Source organism: Pinus tabuliformis, chromosome 8 (genome assembly GCF_031772625.1).
Source record: "Pinus tabuliformis cultivar Carrire ecotype Pingquan chromosome 8, CPIR1, whole genome shotgun sequence".
Taxonomy (NCBI): Eukaryota; Viridiplantae; Streptophyta; class Pinopsida; order Pinales; family Pinaceae; genus Pinus; species Pinus tabuliformis.
Window position 1 is genome coordinate 914,602,199 of NC_142294.1, and position 12,393 is coordinate 914,614,591.

The 12,393-nt window shown below is 34.8% G+C and overlaps 1 protein-coding gene across 1 annotated transcript; it reads left to right on the forward strand.

Moving 5' to 3' along the window:
- Nucleotides 1-10,184: 10,184 nt before the first annotated feature.
- Nucleotides 10,185-11,934, forward strand: LOC149238509 (protein EXORDIUM-like 3). Its single transcript, XM_089373056.1, has 2 exons — nt 10,185-10,332; nt 10,484-11,934. Exons 1-2 carry the CDS (start codon nt 10,316-10,318, stop codon nt 11,523-11,525), a joined length of 1,059 nt encoding a protein of 352 aa, XP_089229182.1. The 5' UTR covers nt 10,185-10,315; the 3' UTR covers nt 11,526-11,934.
- The last annotated feature ends 459 nt before the right edge of the window (nt 11,935-12,393 follow it).

Consider the following 12,393-nt stretch of genomic DNA (forward strand, 5'->3'; position numbering starts at 1 on the left):
ATTTGATAATTGTTCTGTTCTAGCTCATTGTGGACAATTTTTGTAATAATGGGGTTCTCCGCATCCCCAACATTGTAGTGACAGTTTTGAATGCTGATCATTGACAGATTTTGTGACTCCCTCAGTTGGTTTGTTTTTAGAGTATGCAGTTCTGGGTTGATTTCTGATTGGAAACTTGTTGAATGTCTTTTGCTGCGCATTCCTATCGTTAGCGAATTTTGGGTGTTTATTAGGAATCAGACTTCTACCTTTCTTCTTTAATTCCCCTTTCGGCCCTTCAATTTTTTGTTTCATTTGCTGATAGAAAATGCGGGCCTTCTGCATAGCATCGTCTGTTGCCTTGGGGTAATAAAATTCTAGTTTTTCCTTCATGAAGTTTGGTAAACTGCTGATGAAACGTTGAATTTTGGATTTTTCCTCTTGCATGTAAGGCACATAGCATAGTAAGGACGTAAATTTAGTCATGTATTCATCCATGGTTAAGGTTCCCAATCTTAACTCATGGAATTCTTTCACTTTTTCATCATAATAGTGCTCAGTTAGATATTTGTCCTTGAAATGTTTTTGAAATTCATTCCACGTAACTTGTTCCTCATCAATTTTCCTTACTGTCTTGATTTCCTCCCACCAGAGAGTCGTCTTTCCTCTTAACTGATAAACCGCCAATCATGCCTTCAGTTTGTCAATGTACTCATAAATCTAAAAGTACTTGCCCATATCGATTAACTAGGCCTCCGCAACTTCTTCAGATTCTCCCTCAAAGAGTGAGGGCTTAATTTTCTTAAATTCTCAATGTAATTCTGACTTCTGTTCTAATTTTTGTTCTGACTTTTGTTTCTTGGTTTTACACTGGTCAGAGACATTATCTGAATGTCCCTCTTCATCCTCTCTATGTCTTTCAGTTGACTCAGCATTTTCTTCTCCATGTTGAGCGGTTGGAGTCTTTTCCCGATCTTCTGCACTAGGGTCTGGGTGGCGCTGATTTTGTCTATTGGACAAACTCCTTAGAATTCTTTCTTGTTCTAAGCGCATTCGTTCATTGTCTATCCTCAAACTGGTCATTTCCACCCACAATTGCTGCACAGTTTCGAGTAACATGGCATTAGCTTGCCAGGATTCCTCACCCAGCTGTATCCAAATATCTAGATTGGCATTCACATAAGTTGTTCTGGGTGATTCCGGTGGTCTGGAGTCCCTTTGCATGATGATATTTCTTTTCTATTGTTGTGGTGATCTTTTCTATTTTATCTGTATTCACACGTAAGTTTATTTAGTTTACAACAAAAAAAAACACCAGCACGAGGTTCCAGTACATAACTGTTCCCAAAGAGTCTCAATGTACGAACTTGAGCTCTAATACCATTTGTAACATCTAAACATCAATTCCATTATAAACTTTAGGAAAAATCATAAAAAAAAATTATTGTGGCAGATAACTATTGACTCATAACCTATTAAACCATAAATATACACTGTTATTAAGGGGTTTGTATCCATGGAAATGTACAACATCATGATACTTTGTACAACACTTAAATGCGTTTAAATGATAAATTTATTGGATAGGTGGGAAGTTCTGATTGGGGATCCTTTTGGTTAACTAAGCACATGAGTCTATGGTTACCTCTGTTGTATGGGACCTCGTTTGTAGCTCCACGCGGTAACAATCTATGTTGTGGGATGTCAACTCCATCTAACCTTGCCATTTGTCGTGACTGTCCGTCGTTGATCCTCCGTTGGCCATCGGACGGTGGAGATGAGCTAGGGCTTAACCTAACTAACTTTGGGCGATGAAACCCTGAGCTCTCATTGTTGTCACTCCTTTTTGTTGCGCTGCTCTATGAGGGTTCTGGTTTTTGTGCTTTGCGTGAGGTGATGGTTGAGGAGGTCGATACCACCATCATAGCAGGTATACCTCACAGCTCTACAACTCGAAGCTTTGATTTCTAGTATTGGAAGTCGATTAGGAGTTTAGGTATCGGTTTTACGCCTATGATAAAGCTTTACCGCTGTTTAGGGGAGAATTTTACAGTTCCAGACATGAAGGAAGACAAAATGCTTACAGGGCCATCAACAACAGGTATTTTCACATCATAAGGCAAATTCCCTTGTTGAAAGTTTGAGCCCAATCACATTGCAGGAGGGTTTAACATTCTAGCTTGTTCTTTAATTAAATGGTTATAATACTGAATGTTTTTTCCTGTCTTTGCAAGTTGGCGACTCGCCGAGGCAACACTCTTAAATTAGGTAAGAACCCATCTCAATTTTGGGTTGAGGCTATGTGTAGAATAATAGATTTATTGCCTCTGTCAACAGTGACTAATTCAGGATCTTTGAATGTAGGTATGCCATCTGCCAGAAGGTTTACTGTTTGGGACCGCAACCCTTGAGTTCATAGACACTGATGGCGTTTCCATGGCTTTTCAGGTTGGAACTAAGCCCTTGGTCTTCATTCGCAATTAAGTTATTTGAGGGTTTAAGATGAGGGTTTCAAAAGAGGGTTTCTCTGATGGCGCAATAGGGTAGTTTTTTATTAAGCACTTGTAGTCTTGAACTGAAAAGTTCTAGGTTGTTCGACCAGCTACGACTGTCATCTTTTCTCCAGTTTTTGATATGTAATTTGCAACGGTTTAAGGGCCTTCGAGCCTGCTTCTGATTATGCTGAGTAGAGACTATAATGGTTGTTTTCGTTAGGTTTGTAAGGAGGCCGATAAGGCCGTTAATTCGGCTGTCCTTATGGCTTCATTACTGTCTAGTCTATTATGTTTAAACAATTATAAACTCCTGTATTCTTTTTGGCCTTACTGTGTTATAAATAGTTACTGCGATTCTTATTTGTGTTACTGTATTAATTTCTACAACAGATTCCTACAGGATTCACAAGTTTCAATATATTTATATATATGTATATGGATTACTTATGATGTCATCTATCAATGCCACCATACAATGATGATTAATGGCTATTTTCTTCTGTTTTCGTTAATAGTTACAACTTTTACATATTCTACAGATAGGTTGTAATACTGCAACAATAGATTAAATGCAAATGACTGCATTCAAGTAGGGGGTTCTATATCAGTATGCTGCTCTTAATCGCACACAAGACCTTTTCTTAATTTCATTCATGCGATAGATGGATACTTCGAATATAGGTGTAATTGTCTTGTCGTTATTGGTTGCCGAATCACCCTCTCATTATTCGTGCAACAATTAACATCTACATTATGTATTACCTATAATTTAACTGTTAAAAGCTACTATTCAACAACTGCTAACCTGTAAAATAGATATGCATAACTACTGGACATTACATTTTATATTTCTTCTACAAAACCATAGTTATAGTTCAGCAATAAATTCCTTAAAAGTTTGATATCTCAGTTATTTGAAAAACCTGTAATGTAATTGTATTCGAAAGGTCTCTCCTCCCAACCACGAGTCTAGCAATCATGTCCAGAATCTCCCTCGAGCACCTTCTATTATTTACGCTGGATTTGGTCCAGTCATAGTCAGTACTATGGGCCTCAGGACTTCTGTCTAGCCACTATCTCTGTACTCTCTGGTCGATTGTACTGAGCAAATTTCCCACTAGTTTGTTCCACCCAACTCTAGGACCATTTTTTGCTCTTCTTCCCTCTCTATATTACCCTTCTCAGGCAGAGGGTCACTATTTCTTTTAAATAAAAAAATAGTTTTATTTTTTATAAAGTATTTCTAACTATAATCTATGTAATTACCATCTATATTATTCATCAAAATATAATAATATTTAGAATGTCTTTTAGTAAAACATTCACCTAATGATCTCAGTAATCTTTTATGCAACGAGGGGTATTACATAATATTTTTGCAAAGTATAAGGTTTAAACATCTTACTCACATTTTTTTTTGCTTCTAATTACTTTACATGAAATTATACCCGGCTAGATCTATCTTAACTCCGGATCTACCAAACACCTAGAGGGATCAAATGTCTTTGCATCTTAAGATATTTCCATCTCAAGAGATTTTATCCCTTTGGTGGCTTGGTAGATCCATAGTTAAGATGGATCTAGGGTGGTTTAATCCCCCCCTTTAAATAGGCTAGAATCCACATGAATACCACAGGTTCTCATAAACTTGGAGCTAAAAAACCATTGGTAACTTGACCAAGTCAAGTTTACCTTAACTACTCGACAAAAATTAATAATAAATAATAATAAACTAGAATTTATATTTTAACATAGGATTATTTTTATTTTATTTTGATGGAGTGAAAATGTTTACATTAATTTTTTTATTTAATTTTAATTCTAATTTTAATGCCGAAAACTTCTTATTTCAACTTAAGGTGGATGAGGACCCCTTGATTTTTTATTTTTATTTTTTTACGACCTAGATTGAGTCTTAAGGGAATATGCTTAGCATTTTCCTATGGATTTTCAAAGCATACCTAATTTTAGAAAAGTTGCCTTATATCTTGGTTGTAAAGGATATAAACTCTTCAACACTTGTTTTTTAATCATGACGTGAGATTCTTAAGGGTTAAGTAAAATCAAAGTTAATAATAATATTTTTGTTGCAATAGTTTTTTTTTTATATATTTATTAATGGTAGATACAAATGAAGCCTTCGGCTATATTAACCACATTAATATTTTTAATGTGGTTGTACTAGTGTTATGTAGAGATTAAATTTAATTAAATCAAAATTTTGAAAGACCTATTCCAAAATATACATGTCTAATATATATATGCCTATGGACATAATAAGCATGCATTATGGTCCCTACATACGTTAATTGCTGAAAGCTTCTTATTTCAACTTAAGGTGCATGTAGATTTGTTGACTTTTTTAATTTTATTTTTTAATTGATGACCTAGATTGATTCTCAAGGGAATATGTTTCGTCTAAATGCTTATCAACCGTTGTAGTGTGTTACACACTTTGTTAGGTTGCACTCTAAAAAATTAGATTTGTGGCACGTGACTCCCCACCCACCAATTTCCTAGGAATTTTCAAAGCATACCTAATTTTAGAAAAATTGCATTATATTTTGGTTGTAAAGGATAGAAACTCTTCAACGCTTCTATTTTTTATCATGGCCTGGGATTCTTAAAGGTTAAGTAAAGTCAAAATTAATAATAATATTTTTATTGCAATAATTATTTTGTTATATATTTATTAATGGTAGATATAAATGAAGCTTTCGACTATATCAACCACATTAATATTTTTAATGTGGTTGTACTAGTTTTTATGTATTTGGACCGAATCAAAATGTTTACAGGACAAGACATCACAATTACATCATATGAACAACTAACTAAACATGAATAACAAATTTATTTTTGTTATTTATTATCACTGATATTACTTTTCTATTTAAAAATATTTTATTTATATTTAGAAAAAAACATGTGTCAACTCTACATCATTAAACATAGATAGAATTAGACATCACCTTTATTGTGAATTATCAAATAAATCTTTAAATTCAATTAACTCTAAACTCCATAAACTAATTAGGTGATAATCCACTTTGCAATTGCAAAAAAGTGAGTAACAAAAAGACATGTAACTACGTATATATTCTTTCTTTCCCTAGTCTACCTTTAAAAACAATTTTCAACTATAAAGTACACATTTCCTTCATCGTCTACCTCTCAAACAAATTTTAATAGTTATGATTGTAAACTACGCATTTCCCTAAAAAAGAGTTGTCGGTAGTGATGGCAATAGTTGAGAGCTCATCCTTCACACACTTGATAGCAATTAGTTTGGGAAGCCATAGAGCATCATTACTCTAATGAATGAAGGTTCTTACTTGGTATTTTTATTGAGTAGCATATCTTTATGATTATCTTTTATTGTGATTCCTCGTTGCGCTATAGTTTGAGTCCCTTCAAGACTGAAAGGTGGATGGCCGAATTCTTTGGCCTTTGGTTACACTTCATTACTTGGTATATGCGGTGTGCATCTTCAAGTTAAATAGGTGTGTCCGGGATTTAAGTTGGTCATGCGATGCCACTTATTAGGGCCACTTTAATAGGGAATATCATAATTAGTTTTTTTAAACGTAAATCATGATGTGTAGATATAATTATATGGTGAATTTGATAGTTTTATTTTTATTTTATAGGAATACATTTAAATTCATCTCTAGAATATTTTTTAATTTGCATTAAGTGAGTTTTTTAATTATACAATTTATTAGGATCTAAAAACAATCTAAATAAGTATATATATTTTTTGTGGTAGATAGAGGATATTAGGATTTGGGGCATTTAAGATATGGAGTTGGGTTGTCAAAACCTAGGTCATTAAATTAACGTGTTTTTAGACCTTAAGTAATGCTTTTAGGACCTTGTGCTTTTAGGGCATTAAGTAGTGCTTTTAGGGCATTAAGTAGTGCTTTTAGGACCTTTATTCAAGATGGAAATTGGTTGCTTTATTAAAATCTTTCCAATGAGCTATCATGTTCCTAAAATAGATTTCATATCAAAAGTTGTGGCTTAAGCAATGGTCCAAATATTTTTGCATATCTAACTCACAACCATGTCATGCACCATAATTCAAATATGGGGAGTTAGTAATGTGTGGAAATCAGGTAAATGCTTCTTGAAGCATAATAAGGGTTTCAAAACCATAATCTTAATCTCACTATCAAAATCCTAGCAAAGGGATAATTTTTCTACCTACTGCCTATTATTCCAAAGTATGTGCAGGGTGTGGAGGAGATGCTAACATAGTAGAGAGACAAAAACATATTGTAGAGAGTTATAGAAGATCATAGTATCCCATAATTTCATTAAAAACTTGGACAACTTTATGTTATGTATTGTAATCTCCATAAAATAAGAGGATGGAAGGCACAATACTCTAATGAATGTTGGTTTTCTTGTATGTCTTTCTAAGGAATATTAAATTTTTCATTGTGTGTTCCATGTTATTGTAGTCGATTTCATATGTCATGGTATTTAAAGAATCCTAATTATGTATTTTTATTTTTGTTAAAGCATTAAAAATACAAAAAAATACTCACACAATGAGCATAGCTGTTTATATTTAGATATTTTTTTGGCAAACTAACCTAATTTACATATCAATTTTCTTACGTACCCAATCACCCTATACAATATTGAAGTAATGAGGTGCAAAGTTTTTGTCTTCACTAATTCAATGATTAGCCCTAACACTAGCTTGTATCATTCTTGTTTGATTACTAAAATAAAATTATTCTAATATTTAGCAGGAAATATAGTAAAAACCTTAACAAAAATTTCCTTTTGCAATCATTTTATTTTTGATATGATACACCTTGTATCACTAAAAAAAAGGGGGCGCTAAATTTTATAAAGAAATTAGAGTAAAAATAATTATTTCATTTCTTCATTAGCTTCCATTCAAGCAAAAACATAGTGAATTTACAATACATTATGGATTAAAAACAACTCTATAAGGAAAATATACAATGGTTTCAAGAGCATTTTCATAGCCAGATGCTTAAAATCCTTAGGCCTGAGCTTATACTCTATATAAGTCTGTGACTATAGTTGTATCGTTTTATGGCCAAAATAACTCATTTCATCCAATGAACCATACATCCCATAATCAAATCACTAAAAATATAAGTAAAGGGGTGGCATCATCAAATTAAAGGGGATACATGCTAATGTACATGGTGTATGTGCGGGAATAACTATCTACTTTCTAAGTTTACGAATTCACAACAAAGCATACCCAAAACTATAACAATTCCATATATAGGACACCATAAATTTAACGCATTTTTATTTTTAGAAGGGGGGAAGGACATTGGTGACAATTCGTATTTCCATAAGTTTTAAACCTAGTTTCTTTTCATAATTCTATTTTGAGTTTTGTTGTAGCATAAATTTGAAGAGATATAGCTATTGAATAAATCATTGTTGCATATATAAAACATACATTCCAACCAAGGAACCATATTTCTCTTCATAACCATGCATATTTTCATAAACTAAACATGCCTATGAATTTACGTAACATAAATGAGAGACCCTGCTATTTATAAGTTGTCCAACAACTCACTTAGGGTGAGCAAATTTTCACATAGCCATAGGCTTTATTGCACTTTAATCTCTCTACAATGGGCTACCCCATACATAGGCCATGATAACACAAGAGAGAAATTGGCAATCTTAGGGATTTCTGGGTAGTTTATCTAACTTGAAGTAACAATTTTAATTGCTAGAAATCTTACGACTAATTTCTTAGGAACAAAATAAACTCTTGGGTACCCCAAATGCTTTCCCCACATAACACAAGGAGAGAAGTCCCTCCTCTACTCCACAATCCCTTAAAATTTTCTCTCTTTAGTGCTCTTCAATGTGTGCTCAATAAGGTCCCAATTCCACTCCCGTAACTCCATTAGTTTCATCCAAGTTTCTTGCTCTTCTCTATGTTCTAAACACTTGCTTTTATGGTTGTTCTTTGGATTCCTTTCTCTTCGTCAATTTTTCTTTAACTTAGGTCTCCCCTCTAGTTGACTTTCCTCTCCTTTTTTCCCAAGCATGTTTGACTCTGACAATTCCCTAGATTGATTATAGTCACTCCATACCTTCATGGCTTGGTGAGGTCACTCTTTCACCTACCTCTTACATGCATTCAATGATGGAATTATTATCATGAAGGTACTTTTCCCATGTCCTTATAACTTAGGGAGGTGACTTGTTCCACAAACCCCTTACATGTATTCAATGATTGCCTTAGGGAAAAATAGATGGTTAATTACAAAATTAATTTAACAAGGTGGCTAGAGATTTTGACGTGTAGAAACTTGTTTTAGGCCTATTCACTTTTCTCCACTCATGGTATCATAACTCTTATAGGCACTTGCATTCAATTAGTTGTTTGATTTCTTCATTAATTGAAAAATAAATATATACAATATTAAATATATCTAGATAACAATGATACAATAATAAAATACCCATGTTGAAGTAAAACCAAATGATCAAATTTAGGAAATTACAAATTTAGTGATATTGCATGTCTAACAAATCGTTACATAAAATATATATGCAAAAACTTAACCAACATTACTTATTTTAGGGAATTATTATATAGATTACAAATTTAGTGATATTGCATGTCTAACAAATCATAAAAATATATGCAAAAAAATTAACCAACACGTAACTGATTCATATAGAAGCTCTAAAACTATGAAAACCATTATAAACTCGAGTCCTATTCAAGTTAAATTCAATGCTATCACAAACTATGAAAAAGAGATCAAGGGTTTTACAATAAGCTCCTAATTTAGTTACGACTAGTTCGTAGTCCCCCTTCCTAAGATGCAAAAAATTAAGCCCATGCTGGCTCACATAATTCTCCATACCCATTCCTAATTCTTGGCCATTTAATTTTGTTGCAAACTTCCCTTTAATAATAACTTCTCTTCCTTTTCTTTTTAACACCTGGCCTAATATTTTTTTTTAATATTTAAAACCCTTGCCATCAAATTTTTAATAAACTAAATGATTAAAAATGAAACAAAACTCTAAATACATCATTTTATTATACATAAAATTTAAATAATAATAAAAAGTACGATATTCTTTAAATTAAAAGACTATTTTACTCCGTTTCAAATTCCATTCAATGTTCCCATTTACTTAATATAATCGGGCACTTCCAGACGAACCTCAAATCCATTGAGTTGGGAGAAAATGATTTTTAACGAGTTAAATTCGGATATCTTGCACACTTCCCAAAGCAAAAGTGGGATTTGAACGGTTTGGCAAACTTTGCACAGAAGATTGGATGAATACTGCCTGGAACAAACTAAACCGCCCAGTTTCTGAACCTCTGATTTCAACTACTCCCACTTTTGTCACGTACGCGCTTTAACGCTTTTTCCATTAAAATACACGTCAATGGGGAAGAAAATGGATGCCGACTTACGGGTCACGCATCGCACTGTTTTGTTTTCTCTTGGTGGGTGGGGAAAATAAAATACAATCAAGAAAATCGATGCGGACCTAGGGGTAACGAACCGCACTGTTCCGTTTAACTTGGTGGGTTGGGAAAGTTGGATGGCACCTGCAAGTTGGTCCCTCCTTTCCACGGGCATCGCCTGCAAGCTGTCTTTGTCCGTATCAGGAGGCAGTGCCCCCAGCTGTAATCTACCGAAATTTTGTCCATACCTTTCAAAACAGCGAACATCAAACGATATCAAGGGGACCCAATACAACATGTGCTGTCTGTCCAACTGCAGTCCACGAGCATTATGAGGAGGAGGGTGGGTTTGGCTTTACTGTCTACAATCTCCGCTAACCCCCACTGAATGGCGCGCTCTGCTCTGTGAGTCAGGATTTATGTTTTTAGTCTTGTTTTGTATTCCCCATAACAACAGTCACATGAACACTCTATTCCTCAAGCATTTGAGTATTATATAAAGGGTTTGAATCTCATTGCATTGTATCCATTGCATTGTTGCTGTGTGTTGTTCCAGAGAGAAAATGGGTGTGTTTGCATGTGTGGGTTTGTTTTTGTTCATTGTATTATCCTCAGTTGAAGCATGGAGGCCATGGCCTCAATATTTCAATCAGAATACTACTGCTTTGGGACTGGGACAACAGCCCAATAAGGCAGATTTGCAGTTTGGGACTTCGAAGAAGAATGAAGGGTCCTCACCATATGTGAATATGAAGTACCACATGGGGCCTGTGCTGACTTCTGCTATCAATGTCCATACAATTTGGTATGGCAGGTGGAGTAAGAAGGAGAAGAGGGTTATCAATGAGTTTCTGCTATCTATCTCTAATAATACAAAGAGCCCTTCTGTGGGTCAGTGGTGGCAAACAGTGCAGCTATATACTGATCAGACTGGTGCCAATATTAGTAGAAACATAGTGATTACTAGTCAGCACGAAGATTACTACTCCCATGGTAAGGTACTGAGTAGGCTTACTGTTCAGGAAGTGATAAAGAATGCCATAACCGCCAAGAGTAGTCCCCTTCCCATTGATCCCAAGAATGGTCTTTACCTCCTCCTCACTTCTAGTGATGTTGCTGTCCAGGACTTCTGCAGAGCAGTCTGTGGATTTCATTATTTTACATTCCCATCCATTGTAGGATACACACTGCCTTATGCATGGGTTGGGCATTCTGGAAAACAGTGCCCGGAAGTCTGTGCTTATCCTTTTGCAGTGCCAAGTTACATGACTGGAATGAAGGCATTCAAGGCACCTAATGGGGATGTTGGTATCGATGGGATGATAAGTGTGATTGCCCATGAATTGGCTGAGCTTTCGTCGAATCCCCTGATCAATGCCTGGTATGCTGGTGAGGATCCTACTTCTCCTACTGAGATTGCAGATCTCTGTGAAGGTCTTTATGGGACTGGAGGCGGTGGATCTTACACTGGACAAGTCCTGACAGACAAATTTGGGGCTAATTACAATGTCAATGGCATTAGGAGGAAGTATTTAGTGCAATGGATATGGAGTCCTATTTTGAATGCCTGCTCGGGACCAAATGCATTGGATAGCTGAAGGTGCTCTAGTGCTCTTGTTAGTGGAAAATGGGTTTGCTAGTGTTATGGTCAGACTCGGGGGTTTTTCTCAAGCCTTACTATCACAAATTCTATTTGTGGGTTGGATCTAGACAGCTTATTCATGGCTTCTTATTGGTATAGACCTCAATATGCCTTAGGATTACTGTACCCAATAATGCAGAAAAGTGTTTTGGAACACTGGAGGCTCTAATCCCATTTTTATTTCTTGACAGTATGTAGTGACTGTTCTTCTTTTAACAGTCATCTCACTCTGTGTGCTTGCGTGTGTCTATACAGCTTTATCTATTTAGACTATTCAGAGAAATATCTATTTAGACTATTCAGAGAAATCTTGAACAGAGAGCATTTGTTTACACAGCTTTATATATTTAGACTATTCAGAGAAATCTTGAGCAATGAGCATTCATGTCTGTTGAATTTTTAAGATCTATTTTGATTAAGTAGAGGAGTACTTCCACATGTCTGTTGAATTTTTCAGATCTATTTTGATTAAGTAGAGGAGTAATTCCTTATGCACATGACTAGAATTTCCATTTATGGTGACAGGATTCTAGAATGATGTCAATGCTGTGTCTTTTTCACTAGTCAAGACTCTCTTGGATACATATCCAAGAATTTAGAAATGGCATTTGTTGTTTTGAATGGTGTTTTAAGCCCCTCAACATCTGCATAAACTTTTAGTAGATATAGTGCATAATTTTTTAGTAGATATAGTGGATAGCTGTTTGACATATAAGATCTAAATGGCTAAATGGATTGAATCATTAAGAGCTCCATTTGATTTTCTGATTCTTAAATATCTGAGAGGCAACGAAGTCTGTTCTCTTCTAGTTTCCTAGAGCACC